At 39.4% G+C, this 26,603-nt stretch overlaps 1 protein-coding gene across 9 annotated transcripts in view; it reads right to left on the reverse strand.

Moving 5' to 3' along the window:
• Positions 1-26,603, reverse strand: part of RBMS3 (RNA binding motif single stranded interacting protein 3) — a 623,271-nt gene that overhangs the window by 471,571 nt on the left and 125,097 nt on the right. For 5 of the 9 annotated variants that reach the window (XM_036031514.1, XM_036031516.1, XM_036031512.1 and 2 more), the window contains one exon: positions 3,322-3,494. In XM_036031514.1, the coding sequence (XP_035887407.1) occupies positions 3,322-3,494 (173 nt within the window). The remainder of the gene's footprint in view (positions 1-3,321; positions 3,495-26,603) is intronic. The other 4 variants (XM_036031515.1, XM_036031513.1, XM_028518003.2 and 1 more) reach the window with 1 other exon arrangement.

Genomic DNA, 26,603 nt, shown 5'->3' on the forward strand with positions numbered 1-26,603 from the left:
TTTATTACTGCGGTTATAAGCAAGTATTGCATTTTCTATATTATAAGATAATATTAACTCGAAAATACTTATAATTTCATAGAAATAAACATGGAAAATTGATCCTGAGAGCAAGTTCATTTAAACCAACAAATACCTGTTTTGTAGATGAAATTAAAGTGTTGGATCAGTGATGGAAATGCAGAATGATCTGCATCTTCGGAAGACTGCTAATGGAAAGTAGTGATGAGCAACGTGAGAGACCAACACCACCTGAGACAAAACGGGAGTTTACACGTGACCTGCACTGGTCTCATGCCATAGGCATCCCTGGCCATCAAGTCATATTCATGCAGCTGTATCTGTGTAGGTTGTAGCCCCGACAACTCTTCACTAGGGACCTGCTGAAAGATATAAAAGGTGGCCCAGACCAGGTGTTATTACTGACTAATGAGGTCCTCAGTAAACTATCAGAATTTTAGGATAGAAGAAGTTTAAAAGATGATCAAGTCCCCATAGACTATTTTACACATGGTGGAAACCAAAGTTAAGAAGGGACAGATTGTCTATGACCACTACCTAGCTGATGGCACAGCCAGGAATGAAACCAAGATCTTGGTGCACAACTATTTCTACTACATTCCCATTGCCTGATCATGTTAGTTCTGTAAGATTCTATAGGGAAACAAATCTAAGCAATAAACCCCAGGTCTAGACCACGTCAGTAGCTGGAGAGCCCACAAATATTTTTATAATAACAATAGCATGGGCCACATTTTATTAGCTAGCAAAAATTAATATGAACAGGTAACCATTACCCTCTGTGCACTTAGCGTTCTTTCAATTTCTCCAACACACATAAGAAACATTAACAAAACTTCGTTTCTCCAAAATAGTATTTCTACATCATTAAATCTCTTTCCTAAATTAAAATGCCAATACAGGCTTTTAGGTAATAATTTTCATTTATATATTTCTGGCAACATTTTTTGTGCAGAAATAGACATTGATACAGAATTTTATAGTATAATGCTCTATCAGTGTTATGTTTATCAACTTGCTCTCTCTAAAAAAAAAAAGAGAGAAAGAGAAAAAAAAATTTTAAAGCTCTGATTTGTAGGGCTCCCTTATTCCTGTGACATAAATACTCCCACCATGGCCAACTTCAAGATATTGAGTTTGTAACAAATCATTCATAGAATTCCAGAATATTTAACAATTGGCTCTAGTGCACTAATCAGAGGCACCACCGATGCTACAGGTAACCTCTTATTTTTTTAAAGATTTTATTTGTTTATTTTTCAGAGACAGGGGAAGAGAAGGAGAAAGAGAAGGAGAGAAACATCAATGTGTGGCTGCCTCTCGCACACCCCCCATTGGGGATCTGGCCCACAACCTAGGCATGTGCCCTGACTGGGAATCGAACCAGCAACCCTTTGGCTCACAGGCCCATGCTCAATCCACTGAGCTACACCAGGCAGGGCTACAGGTAACCTCTTATAAGAGGGTACTGAGGTTCAGTAATCTGCCTTCAGATCATATGGTGGCTGTATAGGTTGTAATACACAGAAGTCAAACTCAAATACCTTCACATATTAAGTGAAATTTTATGCATAAGAAATAGTCAGTGATTTTCATATTATTGTAGAGACGCATGCACCAAATCTACCAATATAAACAACCCCAGGGAGCCTATGAGAAATGGGTATGCCTGGGCTCCTCCCCAGGCTGAGTGAATCATAATGTCTTGGGCCCCAGAAATCTGTGTTGCAACGAGTGCTCTGACTAGTACAGAGCAATGGGAAACAATCTTTCTGTACCATCTAGTTGTTTGTTTGTTTTTTATGAATGAGATTCACATACAAAACAAAGTTAATAGCTACCCTTCTTTTTCACGTCAGATTTCATTACAGGAGATATTTCGTTTGAAGCTTCTAACATAAAAGTCTGCAATTTTTCACATTTTCCAAGACCTTATTTTTAAAAATGGTTTCGATTTTCCTAACAGCAAGAACCACAACAAAAAAAAAAGTGAGTGATTTACCTTGTAATTCTCAACCTCAACATTTTATAGACCAAAACCTAACATATTCACATCTTAGCCATGGCACCTTTTTGTCCTTGATTATGTTTTCAAAACTGCTTCTAAATAATTTTTTTCCAAAGGGTCCCCACCCTAATCCACTTACTGCCTAGTCAACTGGTTATATAGTTACGTATTTGTGTTTTGGTTTATCTGCCACTTCCTGTTGTTTTGATGTTTGTTCCCAATCTTAAAAACCAGAACAAAGGCAAATAAATACTGTCTGCTTTGTTTTCCTCTTCCAATATTTTAGAGGTTGGAAAATTTACAAAATAAATATCCTCTCAACCTTCTTGTAAAAGCATTGCAAAAGAGAAAAAGAAAACTTGAGTAATATTTTCCCCTAATTTAAAAATACCCAGCTAAGGCACAATCGAATAACAAATAGCTGGGCTGATATTTGAAAATCATCAGGCAACAATCCAAAAATACAAATCTATGATCCTTAATTTATTATACATTATTAATTATATTTGGAGGGTAAACTTAAATGTGTTTAATTTATACCCTGGTTTTTTTTCAGATCATATAAATCTTTCGCCTTTTTAAATACGTTTAATTTATGTTCACGGAAATGAGAGAGTTAATAATATGTGTTGGTAGATAAGAGAAAAATGAAACTACTTTGGAAGGGCATTTAATCACTCCCATATTCCCTAGAAAATACAAAGCTACTTAGCAGTTCTTGGCCTCAGTGGAAAATAGCTTTACTGAACTTGGAAGAAGATATTTTCAAGGCAACTAGAGAATTTGCCTTAGAATTCTCCAATTACCTGGTTCCCAACAAACTTATATTTACCAAGAACTTGCTGGGAAATCTTTGCAACACAGGAGATAACCATCCTGGAATCTGCCACATTCTCTGAGTTTTCGTGATTTCTCACACTAATATTTCAGGGGAGAAAAGTAGCTTTTCTCCTGAGATTCATCAGTGATTCCATCAGCCATAAGGTGTGAGGCCTCAACTCGATGTTTGCCCATCATCTTTCTGGTTAATGCCTGCATCTCAGCCAGTATGCCCATGTATACCTGCTCAAGAACCTCCACTTCCCCACCATGAAGTAAACACATTTTATTACCTAAAGTAAGCTAGACTTAGAACTCAAATTTGAATCCCATTCACACAACAGAGTCTTCCTCACTGAGACCCCAATGAATGAGTGTATTGGGAGCAAGAACCTTGCAAGCGCTGTGTGGTCTGAGCCCAGGTGGGCGAGCATGGGGGTGAGAAACGGCGCAGAGAGCAGAAGGGCACTTACGGTTGGCACAGCTTGATTAGGTCCTGGTCAGTGGTGCCTGGTGGAAGGCCTCGAATGTACAGGTTGGTTTTACTCAACTGTTCCCCGCTGCTGTTGTTGCTGCTGTTGTTGCTGCTGCTGTTTGTGCTGGGGCTGGGAGGAGCCATGGGGTGGGGAGCTGGTGCATAGGACTGCTGGAAACAGAAAAGGCTGTTACTGGAAAAACAAAGCCAGCACCTAGTCCCAGGCCAGCAGAGCACCTCGAAAGCAACGCAAATGGCTCGGCCTCTCCAATCCACGCATGCACACACTTCTATACATCACTATTCTGTGCGCTTCTGAGAACATATCTGATGCTTTCTCCCCTCTCTGGCCCTGTATTTGGATCAGCAAAATTTGCCATAAATGGGACAAAGACAAGTTCCCAGGTGCTCCTGACAGTAGCGTATGGCCTCTGAGTGTGTCCACTGTGATTCTGTTTAGACCCATAAAGTAGCATATCATCTTCCTCTCTATCAAAAAAGAAAGTTCCCTCTTGACACCAAAGCTCTGCCTAGCACCCGCTTAATAGCCAATCGTCTTTGGTTCGCTTCTACTTCTTGTTTCCTCCTGTTCTCCAAAGCAACTTCTTTATATTGTTTCCTCAGCATTACTCTCCAGCACAATCCCTGATATAACCTGGCCAGGGCAAACACTCCTATAAGAATCAACCAGTGAGTGCATACATAGAACAACAAATCAACCTCTCTGTTTCTCTCTCTTTTTCTCTCTAAAATCAAGTTGAAAAAAAAATCGCTCTGTAAATAGTGATTCTATTCATAAACAAATGAATGAATTATCTTATCTCTGCGCTCTTTCCCAAACTTGCTGCTTCATGGTGAAAAATACTTCGTTAGCAAGACTCAGCCACCACTCTCTCACTGCACAGTCAAGATTCGCTTCATTTTACCCTAATCCAGGGCCTCAACCTAGGCACTATCGACAAAGTGGCTAGGACAATTCTTTGTTGCGGGGGCTGTCCTATTCGTTCTAGGGTGGCAGCAGCATCATTGGCTTTTACCACCAGAGTCTAGTAGCACCCATCTCCCAGTCAGGACAACCACAAATGTCTGCACACACTGCTCAAGTCCCTGGGGAGTAAAATCTCCCCCAGTAGAGCATTACTTCCCTAACCTGTCACACTACTTTATGACCAAATAGAAATGATAAAATGACCTCCAGGAACCTGGAATATGTGCAATCTGAGAGTCTCCCTGGTTATACATGGCAAAAATAGTAGATATATGACCTATTATACTTTATTTCTTTTTCATACAGGCATATCTTCAGAAGTTCTAAAATTACACAGACTGGGTTGGAGTCCCTGGAGTCTCTCGTTGGCTGTGTGACCTTTGGGTGGTGCCTTAACCTCCCCGAGACTCAACATTCTCATTAATGTGAGGAAGATAAAAATAGTACTCTCCTGCGTCATAGGGCTTTTACCGAAACTCAGTGAGCCAATGCAAGCAAAATGGCTCCTGGAAATTAGTAAATGCACAATAAATGTTAACAATAACAAGAATGTAATATTAATAGTAAATAATGATAATGATAACATTTTTCATTCACATTTGTATTACCAGTGACGTTGGTCTATGTAACTATCCCAGATATTCTCAACCGTAACCCAGAATGCTACCTAAAGACACAATAAACACATTCATCAGATTTCCATGGGGGACATTTTTGGCCGAATTTTAACCTGAAGACACATTAGCTGTTTTATCAGGGGTGGGAGGTACATACCCTTCAAACAGCAAGTAGGTGCTTAATAAATAGTTAGGCTGTATGATGTACAATAAAAAATGAATAAACACTGCCTTTAACCCACGCAAGAGGCCACATTTTAGCAGCACCCAGCCTTGTTTCCTGCTGTAACAGTCTGTCTAACATGTATTTCCAGGATTCTGGATGTTCCCCAGTCCACAGTTTCAACGGACTCTAAGACCATGCCTCTTAGAACTCTAAGACCACGCCTCTTACGTGCACTTTGCAAAGGGCAACTCGTTCTGTCTGCTCTCAGCCCCTGACTTTCCCCACCAGCCACCCATCACAACTACCCCATTTTCTCCTGTGTTGCCATCCTTCTTCCAGCCTCCGTGCTAGAAACCTTGCTGTCAGCTTCATCTGTTCCCTAATCCTGGATCTCAGAATACAGTCAGCTACCAAAATCTCCGAGAGGTTTCTACAATCATCCTTTCCTCTAAATTCCCACTTTTTCTTTAGGCCAGCATCTGAACCACCTCCTACGTAAAGGACTTCAGACTTCCTATTGCCTTCCCTCCCCTCAGGCTTTCCTCTTATGAACTGGGGGTGGTGGGGAGTGGGAGGAAAAAGGCAGAATAGTCAACAGCAAACACAAAGTGGCTGAGGTGCATTCGGCATTTTGTTTAAGAAATGGGGAGGTGACGGGGGAGGAACGGCGGGAGCGAAACCCAGAGCTTCTGACTCCTCTGTTACCTTCTCTGAAACAAACGTTTTCCCAACCATATCTTGAGTACGAATTTGTTACCAACATTTTTAATGTGGGACTTCAAAATGAATTACTCAGGACAAGATTTTCTGTTCCCAATATTTGAATAAAATGCCATCTATTCATTGCCTTTTGGAATTTAATATCTGCATCAAGATTCTTGGCTGGCAGGAAAAACCATTCCTTCTTGACCTAAGAATTGTGCTTCATTCCTGAGACACCCCACAGTCCTTAAGTCCTACCTCTTTACAAACCCTGTACTTAGTAGGTGTTCAGTACCTCCTGGCTGAAGTAGCATCCTGGTGTCTTGTGTCTCACAACAGGACAGGTGGTCTGTATCTTTTACTTCCCATGTGCTTCCTTCTCTTAAATTTCTCAGTGCTTTTTTTTCCCCTTCTTTTACCACTTTCACCTCCCCTCCCTCTAAATTCTTTGAATTCCATTCCGTACTCAGGCTTCTTTTAAAATGAGGCTTTGTTTAAAGCAGTTGTTCCTACTGTCTAGCCTTTTAAACCACCAGAGAGCCAGAAAAATGTCTGTAGCTTTATAGATCACAGATCAGATGGGCCAGTTCAGACTGAACCCTTGACTGATCAAATAAGAAAGCACCAACTACAGGATGATCAATAGGTGTTTACTTAATTCTTTTGTTTTCCCTCGGGGGTCTTTGTGAGCACTTTACATAACTGGAACACCATTTAGTAAATTGCACGGTGCCTAAAACAATGAATGCGCCCTGCAAAGGGCCCAATGTATTCACTGGGAAAAAAATTAAACAAAACAGTCAAGAGCAAATCAAAGCTGGAATGAGTAGCAGGAACTCGAGAGTGCGTGGAAACAAGGTATGTAATTTACAAAGAGGAGTGGGAGCACCAGACTGTTGTGGAGAAAGGATGTATTTCAAAAGCCCTTTGAAAAACTACACAAAGTTAGTTTTTTTTTTCCTCTGTCATATTCTTGTTTGTGAGTTCTAGAAATTCTGCTGAAAGAGGTAGACTTTCCCAGTGTTACTGAACCAATTAATCCATAGGTTTGAAGACACAGTGCTGACACTCTTTCTAACTCTTAATACCTCATTTATGTGTCAACGATGCACAGAGTGATCCAGGTAGTAGTCTGCTTTGTAAATCATTCTCTGATTTTGAGACTTATAAATTCCTTCCTCTCCATCCATTTGCAAAATACACATCTTTTAATCAACAAAACATTGGCTGAATGTTCTGGGAATGTCTGACAAATGCACAGGCCGAAATGAATTAATTTGTGAAAAGCAAAAGAAAATTTTCTATGCTCTGGCTGCCAAAGACAAATAACTAAAACTACAGCATCTTAAAAAAAGCATCAATAATCTTTAGGGGTTAACAGTTCACAGCAGCCACTTCCCTGATTAAAAGTGGTTGAATGTGACGGATTCCTTTCTCAATTCCTTGTCTTTAAATGCACCCGGAATTTTGTATCATTGATTAGCTTGTAAATCAGTTTGAGGCACGAAGGAAGAACTTTAGAAATGTTAGTAAAAAGATTTTCCTTCAGACGAAACTGACCCTGCTATATTGCTCAGAGTCACGCTTTATAAATCCTGTTTAGGAGCCATGAGGACTTACGGTCTGTGGTTGGTCAACACTGTAACACTGGGCTGCAACAGGGCAAGGGGTTGCTATGAATTCGCAGCGTCAGGGGTTAACACCAGTAGAAAAGGCAGATTTTCAAAAGAAGGGCTTGGGATGGCACTGGATTGAAGGGGGAGATAGAGGACGTCTCTCGAAACTGTATATGCTTGGCAAGCGTGCAGATTTTACGTAGATGTTTATTCATGGTGGCGCTGCTGGGAGGGTCCGTGAGGGATTATGGGATGGGGGCTAAAGCCTTCTTAGCCACATGTTGGGGTGGCTAAATCAGTGAACTAGTACCAGTGTCCTCTTTAGGAGATTAAGTAAAATGACTTGGCATCCATTTTTGCAGATGTTATTCTTAAGACAAAGTTTCTAAATAATCATAGGTAACATTTAACGTGTGCTTCCTCAGCACCTTACATGTTGTCTTCCCAACAGTCTAGTGAGGCACATGATACCCATCTCAGTTTACAAACAAGAAAACTGAGGCACAGAAAGGGCAAATGACCTTCTCAAGGTCACAAGGCCGGAGCCCCAATTTGAGCTGAGGGAGTCTGACTCCGGAAGCCATGCAGACCCCACCACGCCACAGAACTTCACCCCTTAATAATGGGGGCGCCAGTAAAAACCCAACAAGCTGCCGTGCAGTGATCCCTGCAGGGTGACTCAGTGGGAGCCTGGTGAGCCCCCTATAAAGGGGGAAGGAAAGAATGATGATGATAAACAATGCACAGTCAAAATGAAGGTTAACAAGCTCTCTCCCTCTATCAGAATTTAAATAAGGTCAATCTTAAAATTTAATTTCGAAAGGGAAGTGACCGTCAGAAGCAAGCATGTTATGAGTTTTTCAAATAATGACAAACTAGTGGGGTTCATTTGTCAAGATTCATGGTTTGTTATTTAATAACAGGAAAATGAACTGGCTTGTAGATCATCCTAAACAGCTGATTCATTTAGTGTGCTTTGTTAATATGCCTCATTTTTCAACTTTGAAAAGTGAGCCAACCGGGTCCTCCTACATTCTTGTAAAATGTGGGGTTTGTGTGTGTGCGGATTTGGAGGGAGGTTCACTGTGCAACTTTTTACTCCCTGTGTGTTTTGGAGGTAAACTGCAGAAGGATGCAGATTGTGTTTTTGTTTGTTTTAACAGAAAACACTCAGTACATCCGATAAATGGTGTTCACACATCAGTAGGGTAGAGTAAACCATTAAAAATCATGTTTTATACAATGTCAAACTACATTAGATGAGCCACTGTCTAAAGATAAGGCTGCAATATTTAGATACTAGCCAGATAATTTTAAACCAGGGTTCTCATCTTCAGCACTATTCTGACATTTTGGACAGAATAATCCTTTGCTGCGGGTGGCTGTCCTGCATGTTGTAGAATCTTTAACAGCACCCCTGTCTTCTATCACTAGATGCCAGTTGTACTACTCCCTCATCATGATGTGGAAACTAAAAATGTCTCCAGATATTGCCAAATGCTCCCCAAGGGGGTGAAACTGCCTCTGGTTGACAATCAGAGCTTTAAACAGATCCAGCCACTCTCTTTGAAGAACAATACAGTACCCCTCATTGAATAATGATACTAACCCAATCGCCTAGAAACGACTTCATTGAAAAGCCCCACTGCCTAACCCAAGTTCAAGTTCTTACCCGTAAGTATATATGGCATCACCACCCCATGCCTCCACCCCGTGCAACTAAAATGTCGAGATGCCACATTTCATTAGCAAGGAGAATAGGTCTGAAACGTACTTCTTCCTCTGATTGAAAACATAACTCTTTTACAAAGAGAATTTAAAATATTTTTTGCATGCAATTCCCCTTGGCTGGGAATCACAGAGCCTGGATGCCAAACTTCAGACAATTCTATTGCCGGCATCTGGTTGCTGGCAGGATCCTGAAGCAGTTGGTCTGGTGGTTTTGGAGTAGCCTTGGACTGCATCACGTAGCAGTCTGTTTTGCTGATGGGCTCCCCAATTTGTTTTTATTCATCTTCAGTGCAACAGAATTTGTACTCTTTCATCCATTCAAGGGTAAAGCCCTGGATAAAGGCTCTCATGGGATTGACATGCCAACTCTTTCACTATCCAAAAATGAATACAAACCACATTCCTGTCTTAAATCATACATTATTTAGCCTGCACGTACACATGTAATCCATTGCTTGGTGGATAACGCTGCAGTGGGCTGTTGGATTCCTCTCCCAGACAGTGTAATTTCCACATGACCTTGCTTCTGCAGACCTCTCCTCTAGTGTCAACACAACATGAGAGGGTGGACATGGAAAAAACTGCGGTGATCACTGGAGTGACTATAATGGCCTCAAATGAGTGTGACTATGAATATTGTCCATGCAAGCAATAACAAAGGCAGCTAAATTAATATCTAAGGCAAGCCATGCAATTTTAGCCAGAGTTTCATCAACCACATACATTATCACTTTGCGATTTTATACTAGGCAATTGCCTCTCCATTATGTAGAATGTGACTATAGAAAACAATTGTTTCAATTACGCCTTTTATAATAGAGTTTGGTAAAAACCTGCCCTACTTCTCTCTTGCTACCCACAGCTCGGATATGGAAATGAGCAATAAAGGACAGAATTCTGCACAAAAGGCAATCATTTGCACATTCTCTGCCAACTGGTCTAGGTAATGGCTCCTGTCAACAGTGGTAATATGGTGTTTGAGAGCTCCAGATCGCCCACCGAGAGGCCTGCTTTGCCACTAACTGGGCACTTAAACGTTCTGCCATAATAAAAGGAGAGATTATGACGATCTCACCTCATAGGACTGTCGTGAGGCTTTACTGTCTAAGTGACATATAAAATATTTAGCGCAGTGCCTGGCACAGAGTCAATATCCAATAAATATTTTTTGTTCCAATCAACTGCAACAACATCATCATGAGGCAGATGCTTGAAATAAACATTTGCTGCCTCAGCCCTAGTTGGAAGAACTTACCTTTCAGGGGGAGCTAGAAGAGTTAATCGTTTCTTGTTTTTCAGCATGTAAGGGTCACTATTCTTGAGATGAAACTATGTCATTAGAACGGTGGTTTGCCATTTTCATCAAGAACCGAAAAAAGCAATAACTAAGCAGTGATGAAACAATTATTGTGGATGGAATGGCTAATTAGTTTCAAGGTATTTACAAGTCACTACTGGGGTTTTATTAAAATTCTGTTAGGATGCGATTCACTTTTGCTCTAAATCCTAGTTTTGAAAACCTCAGCAGATTGCATAATTACACATGGCTCTGTATTATTTACAACGAGGCTTAATCTAAAGTCATTGAATTCCATTCAGAGGTTTAGATATTAAATGACATTTAAAATGCATCTACTTAAAAATGCGAATTAGTTATTGTTCGTTGTAAGCACCGGTAAACCAATTTCACTAATAAATTTACAAACGAGAGAAGAGGGGCTGCTATAAATGGTACGGATAGCCTTTTATAAAGACTGCTCACTTTTCCAAGTGCCAGTGCCATATGGTCTCTGCCTAACCCTTCTGCATTTGACCAACTCTTGATCTCTTTGAAGAAAAACAAAAAACACACTTCAAAACGTGAGGCGCTTGCGGCATTAGCTTAAACAGTCAGGTCTACACTTTGAAAACAACCCAAAGAGCTCATGTGTCCAATAGTGATAATTATTGGTTCCTGCCAAAAAAAAAAAAGCCACGATTGGCTCCCCAGGTATGGATCACCATATCTGCTACACTGTAACAGTAATTGTTAGAATTCTCCAGAAGTACCAAAAGTGACTGCAGTCCCTGTAACAGATTACTACTTTGTTTGTCCCAGGAACACCTGCAGGGTGATCCAAACTTTTGGTGTCACTGGGCCACACTGGAAGAAGAGTTGCCTTGGGCCACACATTAAATACATTGTGACACCTAGTCGCAAAAAAATCTCACAAGGTTTTAAGTAAATTTACAATTTTGTGTCGGGCCACATCCATAGCCATCCTGTGCCTCATGCGGCCCATGTGCCGCAGGCTGGACACCCATGCAAGGTCCACTCAAAGGTCTGCTTTACGACGGGCAAGAACCACTGGGAAAAGAATGACAATCCAGAACAGGTCACCATCAACTGTTTGTGGAGATCTCTGGGCCACTGGGTCAGCTTCTCAATTCAGAATGCAATCAGAAATAAAGAGGCGATCTCGTGAAGAGCAAAACAATTACACTTGAGTTGCGTTCTTGTTCGTTGTAAGACATAAAAGGAGAAGGGTTTTCAGGAACATGTATAAAGGACACATGGACAAAAACAAAGGGGGGTAGGATTGAGGCTGGGCAGTCGGGATGGCTGGCATAGGGGTGTGTGTGGGGGAAATGGAGACAACTATACTTGAACAACAATTAAAAATGTGAAAAAATATTAAAAATCAAAAATAACTGTTTACTTTTGTTTTCCATAATCTCTATGGATTCTGTTCCAATAGTTTTATAATCTTCTATATTTCATAGTCCAATACAGCCTTTATTTCCCTAAAATTATAATCAGTAATATTGCCAACCATTAATTCCCCTAGCTTTATCTGGTATGCTGACCTAACAAGAATGGAGACGAACATATGTAGCTTAAAGAATAACGCCAGAAGGTATGCTGACATGGTATTTTATTGCAACTGAATGAACACATTCGAAGTTTTCCCCTTCTTCTTGAAAACAGATAAAATAAGCCATAATTATACTCCATCGACTTTTCATATTAACCAAACATATTACTGATTTGGTTACTTATAGCTAATGGGCAATCTAAATAAAGAATTTTATTTTTGATCATGTATAGCAAAAATCACTAAGAATAATGGAAGGCTAATCAAAACACCAAATGTTATAAAGCCCTTTCGATCCACCCAACAATTTTGTCCAATTAAATCAGAATTTTTTTTCTGAAAGTGAATCTGTGTTGACTCAGGAGATATGGAATGATATCATAAACAGCATTAAAACCAAATGTAATTTCCTTATCCAAGCTTTCATCTCGCCTCCATTATGTCTCTCTAGGCCACATCTAATTCTGTTTTCTTCTATTTCCAAGCGTGCATCCGGCTTCCGTGACACTCCGTGGTCACATCTGCATCTATACCTTATTCTGTCTTCTTCCCTCTACCTGGAATGTCTGGGCTATATTTCTGTACCTTATTCCAGGGTGACTCCAAAATGTATCTTACAAACACTTGTGAAACACTTTTGAGAGCAAAACAGGGAAATATTAATAATTAAACCAGGACACAAAGTATAAATTGAGACTGCCCGAGGCAAATTAGGAGATATGGTCACCCTATAAGTACTTTCTGTTCGTCTACATCTCAGTTATTCCTCTGGGACCACTTAAAATTCTAACCTATTTCATAGCATTTTCTGTTTGTTATGTTAGACCTATTTCATTTCCATCTCTTTTTCAGTTTCTACACCATTAAAATCTACAAAGGTCACAAAATAATTAATAAGAAGAGCAATGGCTCATGTTTGTTGAGAATATATTATATGTCAGACACAGTTCAAAGAGCTTTATACTAATTGATTTGTTTAATTATCTCAGAACTTGGTGCCATTATTATTCCCACACTGAACATGAGAATACAAGAATACTGAGACCCGGGGAGGTTAAATGACTTTCCGAGTTTGTTTAACTACTCTGCACCATATTCAGGACCCAAAGCTAAGCAGCCTTCACTCCAGTTCATTCCACAGTTAACTCCAGATATGTGAAGTTTTATACAATAGCCTACTGAAATTTAAATATAATAAATTCAAATTAATTAAAAATTCAGTTCCTTAGTTGCACTAGCCACATGTTTAAAAACACATGGCTAGCGGTTGCTATATCGGACAGGCAGACACAGAACATTTTTTTTTCATCACAGAGAGTTCTATTGCACGGTGCTGATGCAGGTCACTCTTCCAAGTAAAATGCATCATCTCCCACACTGTACTACACACATCTACAGTATCTGAATGTGCTGAGCAAAATAACTGTCACGATCTCCATGCTGCTATTCATAGATTTCTCTGAATGCAACGCATCTTCTTTCAGTAGAGGTCATATTCAGTGTTTTCTCCCCCCTCGTTGATCGGTCTATATTTTGGCATAGAAAATCTCTCCCTCAATGGATACCTCCCTTGACCCCAAATGGACAGTATTAAGAAATTTCCAGGAAGTAAAGTATAATCTGTGGGAGAAACGAAATGGGTTTTATTTGTTTTTAGCCGATAACAAAGCTTTTTATCAGTATTGTGAAATTGCTGAATACCAAGAAAAAAGAGCAATTGAGAGAAACTGCTGGTAAAGAGTAAATGTCCCTGTTTTGGGCAGATGAGCTTCCTGCCTAGGTAGGAAGCTCTGGATTTTCAGTATGACGTCATCTATTTTACCTGCACTACCCAAAAGAAGAGGACCCCTACCCTCATGTAGTTTGTTATTCTATCAATCCTATTTCCCTCTCCACCAAACAGAGGCAAAAGAAGAAGACTGCGTTCTTACAGAAAACTACTGGGTCAGTTCAGAACATTCATAAACAATAACCTATATTCCGTGACATAAAATAGTTGTGTTCTTTTATAAGCCAATGTATTTGTATTTTATGGAGGTAACAAAATTAAACGTGAATAGAACCTATGCTTTGAAAGTCCTATATCTGAGAACTTTAGACTGCAAAACACAACAATTTTCTCAAAAAGACAAGGTTAGAGCACAGATCAAAATGCAATAGCAATTAATATATGCAAAATAATTTCTTCTCTATAAAAATTGGAAGGAGCACTTACACAGATAGTTTTCTGTGAATATATTTTCAACATTTATTCTGTTTTGTGCCATGAAATAGTAACTATGAAGATAAATTAATGCCCAAGTTCAAAAAAGGATCAAGCAATAAAACGACTGTGTCATTATCAATTTATTTCAATCTTTAAATCAGAAGCTTATGAAATATTTACACATTCAAAATTTGACTTCTTATAATTATAAACCTCTATAATGAACTCCCCTTTCAGTATATTTTAAGTTAATTCACCTTGTTCCTTAGAGAATTTCCACAATAGTATGAATATATCCAGTTATTTTTTTTCTTTTATTGATTCTAGAGAGGGGGGCCAGGAGAGAGAAAAAGAATCACTGAAGTGACAGGGAAACATCTATTGGTTGCCTCTTCCACGTGCCCTGACCAGGGACCAAACCCACAACCCATGCATGCGCCCTAACTGGCAATCAAACCTGCCACTTTTTGGTGTGTGGGATGATGCCCAACCAACTGAGTCATATCGTCCAAGGCAAGAATATATCCAGTTTTTCATGTATCTTCTCTGTTATGTATTTATTGAAGATTCTTTCTGCCCAGTGATATTTTCTATAATTAAGAAAATGAATTATCCCCAATGATAAGTCAATTCTTTTCCTTCTCCAAATTACTCTTTTCCTTAAAAATAAGTGATTAAAGCTTCAGAGACCTGCAAATAAAAAGTATTTGCCCTTGATTGGTATACTCTCCAAAGGCTGAAGAAGAAGGAAGTGTTACTGTTATTGGTCTAAGAGCATTGACCTTGAAGCCACACCATCCAGGTTCAAAACCTGCTTCAACATTTATTGTCTGCACAACCTTAGGCAAATTGCCTCATCTTTTTTGAGTCAGTTTCCTCATCTGAGGATAATAACTACCTTAGAAAACTGTTAAACATTTTGAATATGTGATTGTGTGTTAAGCACTGAGAATAAATTCTGGAACACAGTAAGTACTCTACAGTTGCTAGTTATTGTTATCATATAAATCCTAAAGCATTTTTACAATACTCATTATTAATCATGGCAATAATTTTCCTTTGAGTAAGAAGTATATGGGGTGGTCCATTGAATGATGCAGAAAACTCTGGTTCGTCTGGTTTAAAATCTCACAACACAAAGTAAAATGCCCATTGATGTTTGTCAAACTGAAATTCTCTAGATTACAAATAAATGTCATTCTTCAATGAGACATTAGGCTTACTTAGTACTATCTTAGCTACTGACACTAATTGTCACCAGATAAACTTATGGCAAGACAGAAGGATTTTTTTTAAGATAAACATAGACTTTCACAAGGGAAGTCATTCTTAGAAAATACAGACTCAGGGAAATTATCTATAAATTGTGAAAGTACTCATTCAAATCAGATATAGCACTGCCAAATATATTTTATTCTTCTGATAAGTGGGAACAGCTCATCAGTTAAATAACTAAATGTCCATGCCCTTAACTAAAACGACTTTTATATACAGAAAATAAACTATACCAACTTTATAGCTTCTAACACTAAAAATAATGAGGCTTTTAAAAATCGCTGCCCTGAAAGGAGATTTTGTGGGTAAACAACTGCTTAAACTCTTTATTTCAGTTTAATTATCTCCCTCATTTCCAACAAGTTGTACGATATGTGTCCTGGGGTGACTCGCACATAGTTTATTATATGAAATGGAGTTATCATACACGGACGCCATCTGAAGAGCTTGCTATCCATTTCCAAAATTGCTTCAGCGTAGAGTATCCTGTGTGACGTAACAAACAGAAAGGAAAGCCCTTTCTAAAGTATAATCACCAAGAGTTTTCCAACAGTCACCATCCCTTTCCTTTCCCGAAAAAAGCCTCAGTGTCTGCTCCAGTCTGTAGAAGGCCAATTGGCTGGAATGGGGGATCCAATCAGAAAACCAACTCAGAATAAGCACAGTGCTGATAATCCAGGTCCCTGAGATAACAAAGCACAGCAAAGCAAAGCAAAGCAAACAAAACCCTGAAGTATAGCTTTGCTGTTTTTGTCATGTAAATACTTCTATTTGGCTGCTTTTAACGAACTAACGCTTCAACCACTGCTTCAGGAAATTTCTGAGAAGTTAGCAATAGGCTCTCCCAAGTGGGAAGAGCCAGCTCCAGCCCCCTGCTGCATTGCCAAATGGATGTGACTATAGGTGAAATGCTTGCTATTCAGTGGCCTAACATCCTAGAAGACATAAACAAAGGAAAGGGTTTTGAATGGAAGAGTAGGAAAGAAGCAGCTAGAAATACCCTGGGAAGACAGAATAAATATTTCTCGGTGGCTGTCTCTGCTGCTAGGACCAGAGGGCACCGTGAGCAAGTGTGTGGGCAGAACGGTGCAGACTGATTTAGTAAATCCCCATGATCTAATGGAGAAACAGCACAGGAAATATAAGAATTTCTTAAAGATGGGACTCAGAGAACCTCTCTATTCATTAGCCAACAGAGAGCTCCTTGAAAAGAGAATGTCATTACGTCATCATTCCTTCCAGTACAAACACTCAGGGCCCACTTGAAACTCTTTGAGGGAAGACCATTAACACCACAAATTTGATCACATCTTAAGCGAAATCAAAACAGAGACGACCAAACCTAAGAAACTAAACTATGAGAGCATCCAGCACGAAAGCTAAAATATAGCATTAACTATTGGAATAACGGTGAAAGCGGCCTCCTTGAGATCATAGTATTGGTAGATTTATAAGTCTTCCTTCATTCAGGAAATGCCAGTGTGTGGAGTTAAACATTTTAATAAGCTCGCTTTGCATATTAACTTACATGTAGAATATACAATACATAAATATCTCTTCACTCCTTATAACCAACATCATACAGAATGCAAAACTCAGTAAGCAAATTTTTCAGGTTTACAAAACATGGACCGTGTAGCAAAGCAGCCTGAAATCGAAACTCCTTATATATAGATCTCTTGAAGCTGCTGACTTTAAGAATTTCTGCCCAGAATTTTGACTTGAAAAAGGGATCTAATTAGAGAAAAGTGATATTCTACCAAAGACTGCTAATTTAACCCATGATGCAACATTCATATAACAGAACATAGACCATCAGTCCCTGTATAACAATGTTTTGGTCAACAATGAACCACATGTATAACCTTGGCCCCATTAAACTATAATGGAGCTGAAAAAGTCTTATCATCTAGTGGTGACTTAACTGTTATAACACCACAGTGCAAGAGGTGCAAAAATCAACAAAGCTACAGCTGAGATGGCAAACAACGTTAACCTGGGTGTGGACGGGGATGGCTTTGAGTGGCTCCTAAGGTGAACCCAGGGATGGCTTTGAGTAGCTCCTAGAAGTGGACCCGGAGCCATTGTTGGAAGTAGGACAGGAAGGCACAGCTGAAGAAGAGGCAAGAGGAAAGGAAACTATAGGAGAAGAAAAACAACCCTCAAGAAAATCCACAGTGAAGGGTTTAGCAGAAGCTTTTGCAGACCTCAGTGACCTTAAAAAGTGTGAAAACCTGGACCCTAACAGCAAAAATCTTCACTAATAAAGAAGAATGCTCATGGCACAGTGTTTGCTTACAAGTGACTCTATGGTAAAAATAATCAAGTAAGCCACCCTGCACATTTTTCTGAAAAGAATGACACCTTCGCGAAAAGGGTCCTTCGGCGGGTGTTCCAGAAGAAGGCATTGTCATCATCAAAGATGACAGCTCCCTGAGTGGTATTGTCCCTGAAGGGACGCCAGTGGGACACCATGTGGAGCTGGAAGACAGCGATACTGATGATTCTGACCCTGTATCTAATGTGTGTTTGTTTATATCTCAGTTTCTAACAAAAAGTTTAGAAAGTAGAGGAAAATACAAAAAAGTCGAAAGAATAAGATAGAAAAAATATTTTTGTACAGCTACACAGTGTTCATGTTTTAAGCCAAGTTTTATTACAAAAGAGTTGTAAAATTAAAAAAAAATAAAAGTGTATAAAGCAAAAATGTTATAGTGTGCTAAGGTTAAATTATCATGGAAGAAAGGAAAATACTTTATATAAATTTATGAAGCCTACGTATACGTGGTTTATAATGTATACAGTATTACACAGGAATGTCCCAGGCCTTCACATTCAGAAACTGTTCACTCACTGCCTCACCCAGAGCAACTGCCAGTCTGGAAATTCATTGGAAGTGCCCTCGACAGGTGTACTATTTATCTTTCACACCACATTTCTACTGCACCTTTTGAATGTTTACATGTGTTTAGATAAACCAATACTTACCATTGTGTTACAGTTATGTACAGGATTCAGTACAGTAACAAGCTCTACAGGTTTTCTGGCCTAGGTGCGTATTAGGAATACACCTAGGTTTGCGTAAGGGTACCCTGTGATGTTCACAAAAGGACAGAATTACCCAAAGATGCATTTCTTAGAATGTATCATCATAGTTCAGTGATGTATGGCTCTAAGTAGAAGTCATGTTAAATTCCACAATAATATAGAAAGCTAAATACTGTTAAGAGAAAATATTTTAAAAAATAAAACATAAGCAATGGCCATTACGCCTTTAAATATTAAAGAAACGAAAATAGAGAAACAGTCCATGCAGGTGAAGTTAGCATCAAGTTAGCACAAGTTAGCAGCATATATAACTACAGGATAGAAGGCAAATGAAGGAGAAATTTGATATGCGTCAAAATGTGGTCTATATTTACTTTTAGTGTAAGAGAAAAGAGTGCCTGTGTCCAAGGCTAATTCTTATCAGAATGTCTGCTTATTTTACCATAAGCTACGCTTTTCATAATAAACAAACAACAACATTTTACAACTCCCAGTCATCACTTTAAGTATCAGGAGAAATGGAAATGTGGACTGGTCAAATTCTATAACCAGAGTTCTCAAAGACAATAAATGAAATTAATTTGCTTGTTTTTCCTTGTTGGTTTGCAGAAATAGGTAATAATAAAGATAAAAGTAAAATGAAAAAAATGGAATAGCCACATAAAACTTTCTAACAGAGTGATGGCTTTTACTCAGATGAGTTACAGTCTATCAGTAGGCTCATATTTTACACAATTTTTTTTCTTGGCACAGGAGTATTCTTTATCTAGTAAAAACAGGCACCTATGGATGTTATGTTCTGATCTCAGCAGAGGCAAGTGAAGGTCGCTGAAGTATGGACCACACCAGGGTAGCACGCAGAAGCATGAGATCCCAGCACTCGCACCGCTGGTGGAGAAGCCTTGTTTGGAGTTTTACCATGTTCTACAGTGTTGACCAGCCACTCCCCCTGAGGCTGGCTGTGCTATGTAGAAAGGCATGTTTCCTTTCATTTTCTTGGATTCCACTAGTGATCCATTTTAGTCAGTACTAAGGCTGCTGGCAAGGCCAGGTTCTGTCATGCTAGCACTTTGTAAAGACAGACAGACAGACAGACATGCCTCTAATCTGGCCATCGATTTTCATTATAGATGCAATCTACAACCTTGTGCATGGACACAGATGAAGACAAAAAAAGACATATGCTTTTGTGCATGCGTACTCTTGATCAGAATACCGAGAATGGCATGACCCAATGTGTTCAATTTACTTTGAGCTACCTTTATACCCCAGCAGGTCAAATAAAGATAAGACTTGTTTATGAACAGAATAAAAAATAAAATTATGGCTGCAGCTGACATACTAGTTCCAGTGACCGAACAATATCCACATGTCTTATCCCTACCTAGTCTCAAAGATTCTTTTCTTTACTGAAGACACAGAGAAATTGGGGGAAGTTAGGAAAAGGATAACTGACTTCCAAATTTGTTCATCATTTAAACTCAAATTTCAGTGGGAGATCCCCTGTGCATTAGAATGTATCTTACTTGTTCCATTATAAAATATAATAAAAATCATTATTTTACATTTGTCTTGCTGGCAGTGGAGTATTAATAAATGATGAACAAGTCCTCTCCATTGGCCATACTTCAAAATCTTTTGTGTACTTCTGAAAATACTTCCCTGAATTAAACTAGTTATAATTCCTAAAACTTCTAAGTGGTACTTAGTTACTTACTGAGATCTTCCTGACTTTAGTATATAGTTTATTACAATTTTGACTTGGAGCACATATTTCTGACTTGAACCAGTTGTAAAGTCCTACTTAAATATATTTCTCAAATACTATGCTATGCAGAAACTAGAACTTTTTTTTTTTAGCCTGAATCTGGGTATAGTTCTTTAGGGAATACTAATATATTCCACTAACGTATAAACCACTCAGACAGTCCCCAATTATAACAATCAGAGAACTGGGATATTCAGAGTAGAGTTAGACGGGTGAAAGTGAAAGGCTGACCCCCATGGAAACTGAGAGCAACGAAGACTTAGCCCATTCAGGCTGCTATAATGAAACGCCACAGACTGAGCAGTTCATAAATAACACAACTTTATTCCTCACCATTTTGAAAGCTGGAATTTCAAAACCAGTGTGCCAGCATGGTCAGGGAGGGCCCTCTTCTAGGTCCTGGACTCCACATAATGCAAGGAGAAAGGGAGGTCTCTGTCGGGTCTCTTTTTATGGGACCACTACTCTCATGTACGTGGGCTCTATTCTCATGATCTAAGCACCTCCCACAGGCTCCACCTCCTTGTACCATCACATTGGGCATCAGGATTTTAACCTGTGAATTTCTGGAGACACACAAACATTCAGACCATAGCAAATGCTCAACCTTATAACAGTCTTCATGGATGGGTCAGCATTGTTTATATACTGTGTTGTGAACGTTCAGGCCCACCCCCAACGTAGGGACAGATCCAAACTTGGTAGTACCCAAAACTTATACCATTTCAGGGACTCTGTAAGAGGAAATAAATAACATTTCTAAAATTAGGTATAAAAATGAATATTATTTTGAGTGAAAAAGAGGACAAATTATTGACTTTAAAAAGTTGTCATGTAACACAAATATCAAAAATGCTGAAAATAAGAATATTAACTCCCTGACACACTTCAACATAATTTTCCCTCTGTTTTTCTTTTTTCTGTTTTTGGTCTGCATACTCTTTGATTGCCTCATCATATAGCAGTAATTTTATATTTTCTGTACAGAGAATAAACAGATAATTTTTTCTTCTAGTTGTTAATGGAAATGTATTTTTTATTGATAGCTTAGAATAGTTTTTTTTTTCTTCAGTTTCACAGTTCATTAATGGTAATAGCTTATAAATTGATGGCATAGTAAATTTGAGGATAGAAAAATGGGAAGAATTTTGCATAACATCATCTTTTGGCTCCGTATCTTGCAAATCTGTTTCTTCTCATACTTTCCATATATTTTCGGGCCAGGTGTCAGAGGCCACACGCCTGCCTCAGCAGGACCTGTGGCAGCATGCTTCGGCCACAGCACCCAGGATAGTGGGAAGTCTGAGTATTCCTAGAAACTATTCTCACCACGGAGCAGCTACTGATAACACAAACGTACATCTCATTACATCCAATCGAAACGCACTGGCCACTTTACTTCCCCTTAGCTATATTCCAAAATACCCACCACTGTCTGAGAAAAAGTGCAAATGCGGAAGCTGAATTGGAAAGGACAGGGTCTTAACGAGTTGTGGTTAAAAAGTTTCTTTTACAAATTTCCCAAACCCACACGACCATGTGAAGATGTGGCCAGGCAATGAAAAAGAGGTGGCTTTCATGGGGCTAAAGTTTATACATTGGGATGGCCATTGGCCTTTTTTAGAGAGAAGAATATAAAATGAAGATGAGATTAGAGAGAGGATATTGAAAAGGGTGGAGAAAAAGAGGGACTGTAAAGCTTACATTTCATCAGCTTTCAGGCAAACCTGCTGCCACTAACTGTGTGACCCACCTTTCCTTCCCGCCTTTTCCAGACAGATGGAAAAAAGACCTGTCTGTCTTCTCCATTCATTCTGCTGCTTCTATACTCATGTCTGGGAGTACTTCACATGTTGGAAATGTATTTGTTGGTATGGGCATACCAACAGGCGGTCCCCCATATTTAGATGTAGGTGCTTTGTGTGATCATTTGCACCTATGTTTCTCCCTTGCTGTTGTTTCTGCCTCCAACGTGCTTTTAGCCCATGTTTCTTGATTACCTTTTCTGGACACTTCTCTTAATGGCTCACTGTTCTGAAGGGCACCTGCAAGTGTCCCCCCACATCATAGCATGGACATTTACAGCACATGATGCCTTGAATGTTCAACTTGAACTTAGAGGCCGTTTTTTACAAATGAACTGTGCGTTGGTCACTTAACATCTGGATACATCTGTTTTTTATGTCACGGCTGTGTTTCACTCAGGCACCACGTCCTGCTTACGCTTCCTTCTCAGTGTCCCTCACATCTGTCTTTTCCACTCATCCCGCTGCTTCTAGACTCGTGTCTGGGAGCACTGCACATGTGGACTAACGCAACTGTCTCCAACTCGTGCTCCTGCTTCCCAAGCTCCAAATATGCTAATCTGCCCCCCACACAGCCTTACACTTTATATTCCTAAAACTAAAATTATTTTTCATACTTTGTCCCCATAGTAGAAAACAGAAAACGCTAAAACATCCTTCATAGTCTAAAGATCACACTTCCTAGCCTGACATTCAAGGGCTCTGGGACATTTTCACAAAGTTCCCTTGACCATCATCAGCCCACAAAACTAAATTATGATTGCCAAATGTTCATACATTTTACTGCCCCCATGTCTGCGAGTCATTCACATGTATTTTGCAAATTTAGAATGCTGTTTTTTGCTATAAAAGAGAATCTGTTACTTTCTGAGGCACATCGGAGTACCTACTACTCAATAAAGGGCTTCATTTCCAAATTGTCAGTTTCTACAGTTTGCTTGTTTTCCACCCCAAAACCCAATGCAACTGGACACTTATGAGGGCCCTGTTGAGTCATATCGTTTCAAAGGGCAGAAATGCACCTGCATAATTCATATTTACAAAGATGTGTGTGATACAAATCATCATCAGGCAGAGAGAATGCTCCGCTGTGACCACTCACATCTAAATGGCCCAGGCAATGTCTTCAGCATTCATCAGGCACCTCCTCATTTTATTCTGTTAGGACAGAAGGGAGAGCAATGCCAGACTGATCAATGTGCCAGTGAGTCTTACGGCTGTATTTTAGAATGACCTGTAGTAAAGGAGTTAGGCAAATGTAAGCGAAATTTACTACTCACAGTATAATGGTTCACTCTAGCGTAAGGGTGTCCCAAACATGGCATATTCTTGCCTTATTTACGCCCCAATGCTTGACTGATAGGCTTTCTCATATTTTGCCTTGCTTTTGAAAGCACGCATTCTCTTGCCTTATTGATCTCCTTATACCCTTATCATTTTTCCCCTGAGTTATTTGGCATGATGACAGCGGTGTGTCTCCGAGGCTGATTTAACATCATCTCCCAAGTATGCAGCGCTGAGCTCAGAGTCGAATATTTTAAGACTGAAACATGTACCACGTCTGTCAGGCAATGATACAAATACAATCCCACGTCAGAACTAACGAATGAGGTAATCTGCAGTACGGATAAATAGCAGGAAGATGGAAGATGCTAGAAAATATGCTTCGCCAGAAAGCATTTCTGAGTAATTAAATTATTTGAAGAATAATGACACTCTCTGTTTTTGGTTCTAACTTATTTTTTTTTCCACGGAAGACCTTGGTGGTAATCCTTAGAGAATGAAAAGCACAGTGAGAAGCAAATCAGCGATGTACATCAAAGAAAAATTAGGTGGTCCTCTGACTCTGGGTAGGATATATTCTAATATTTTATATTCTAATACATTCTCTAATATTTTATAAAACTTGAATAAGCACTCAATTACAGTGAAATCTTTGTTTTCTTTTATTTTTGCAAAAACCTCATTATTGCATGTGACGAGTCACAGGATAAGCCCAGCAACTACAGGGACGGTTCAACAATGATTAGAAATGGATACAAGTTAGTTGTAAAATGAAGCTCATCCTAAAACCTTAAAAGAACTCTCTACAAAGAGTGAATAATATCCCAAGGGTGGTTGTTTTTACTGAGTGTACATAGATACATCCCCAAAGGCGGAAGGGTACGGAAGCATATACGTGTTGAGTGGTGTGTGATTGGAGCAGAAAGGATAGAATAGCTGCCTATGAGCAGAAAGATCAAGGGAAAGGGAAAGAGAGGGAGGGATCATGTCCCCAGTGAGGCATTGATCATTCTACTGGGGAGGAAGTTCCCGGCTTTACACAGGACCTACTCAGTTACTCAGAACTCAGGGTGCACGTTTTGAGCAGTAGTTAAGTTCTTTGAATGGCTGGTGAATACGCAATTCTCTCCATCTGGAAACAGAGACAAAAATCCAATACGGAACATCCAAAGTAAAAATGACCTGGGGCCCTGCTAGTACCATCTAAATAAAAGTTGCCACTTATCTAATTTAACATTGCATGAACCTAGAATCCTATTATACCAGCATTCCTACTACTATTGTTGATACTACCTCAAGGGACACTCATGTGGCCATTGCATACAACTAGAAACATATTTATAAATATTGGAGCTATTAAATCTGTATTAGGATATGAATACACATAATAGTATGGTACTCCTATCGAGATTATACTGGATTTCTTCTGACTTTTCAGCTTCAACTCGTTTTCAACAAGAGAAGACAGTGTCCCCATGCACACCAGCCAGTGATCCTTACTGCGTCATGCAGCTAAACCGGGGTCTTTGAGAACGCTCTGATGAGGGCATTTGGCAGCAGAGAAATCTGCTGCCTCCCGATCCATGCTGTTGCACCCTATGGGGTACCCTCCTCTAGGTTTCCCAGCCGCAAAACCTATTTATCTTGACTCCAATTTCACCTCCTCCGAGAAACCTTTAACACTGGCGGATTTATCTCCTCCCTGCTTAAGGCTCCAAGGGACATTTCCCTAATGCCTCTGCCGGTGATAAATGTTGTGTACCAAATTTTGTCCTTCGATAGCCGTTGCCACCCCTGCCACGCCAAAGAGCTGAGGACAGGGTGTGTGACAAGACACACCTCTGTTCTTCAGCACTTGCATGTAGACCTAGGAAAACCTTTCAGTTGGTACTTCATCATTTGCTGGATGTTGAATTTCACCATAAAAATCTTGTCAACAATGATTATTCTTGGGAGACCCAGGGATAATCCAGAAACCCAACCCCCAATTATATTCTTAGTTTTATTAAATAAATGCATGTTGCGTTATGCGGTTCTGAAAACATGGCGACATGAGGACTTGTGGTAAAAACACAGAAAGGGAACTCTGGAAAATAGATCTCCTTTCTTCCTCTTCTCCTTCTGCGGCACTCTGCCCAACACGCACTAGCCGCTGCTTACGGACACGCTGCAGCAGCTGTGCTACCCTGGACAAGTGAGTGTACTGGCTTATGGAAATGTACTTGTTGATCAGGGACCAAGGAGAGCACCTTTGTTTTTTTCACACACAGGGCAGTCATACAGGTCTGTCAAAACTGTGCAGGAAGTGCACGGAGGAAGTGAACTCCGTATTTTGGATCTCAAAATATATGTATAAAGTGAATTTTGCCTGATACAGAAATACAGAGGTAGAGAGAGATCATAAGATTTTTAGAAGTACATGCAAATAAAGGTCTTTTCTATGATTAACTAAACTTACGTATGTCTGGCTTAAAACTTTACTTGCCTACTAGCCCTGACATATTTTTTTTAAATCTTGATTTTCATAAGGGTATTGAAATAATTGTTACAAGGTAGTTTTTCAACTGTTTGGTAAATAATTTCTTATTATTTCATGGGGTATGTATGCATTTCTGTTTGCTTCACATCAGATTTGTGTGTGGGTTCGAAACAATAAAAACTCCAATTTCGTTGCTATTTATTTGCAAGTGGTGATGGAAGGGATCCATTCTTTGCTGGAAAAGAAATATATTTGTTGCAAATAGCTACCAACTTCAGTAGAGAAAATTATTTGCACACTGAACAGGGAAACTGCCAAAGCGAAGAACAGAGCATCTGCTGTGGACAAGGGTATAATTATCTTGCTCATCCAAACACCGTTGGGCATAAAAGTTTTACTCTCTGCCTGGCAAGATGCTCTGCTCAGACTTTTAACAAAACATTATTAGCAAATAATAACTTGTTTAGAAGTCCTGTCAATACCAACAGCACATCTTTTGGATCATTTCCTGAAAAAAATGGAAAACAGGGTGTAATCTGAAGAAATTACAAACCATTTAGGTGCCAAAATGATCAAAAGCATCAACTCTGTCCTGTCGTAAAACTTTCATAGACCTGCATGCAGTATTTGCCATAGACTTGAGAATTTTTCAAAAGAAGACACACTCCCCCTGATTCTAGATTTCCATTTATTTTATATTTCCACGGACTAGTTCATATCCTTAATGTTTTCTTTCCCCA

The sequence above is a fragment of the Phyllostomus discolor genome, chromosome 7 (assembly GCF_004126475.2).
Source record: "Phyllostomus discolor isolate MPI-MPIP mPhyDis1 chromosome 7, mPhyDis1.pri.v3, whole genome shotgun sequence".
Classification (NCBI taxonomy): domain Eukaryota; kingdom Metazoa; phylum Chordata; class Mammalia; order Chiroptera; family Phyllostomidae; genus Phyllostomus; species Phyllostomus discolor.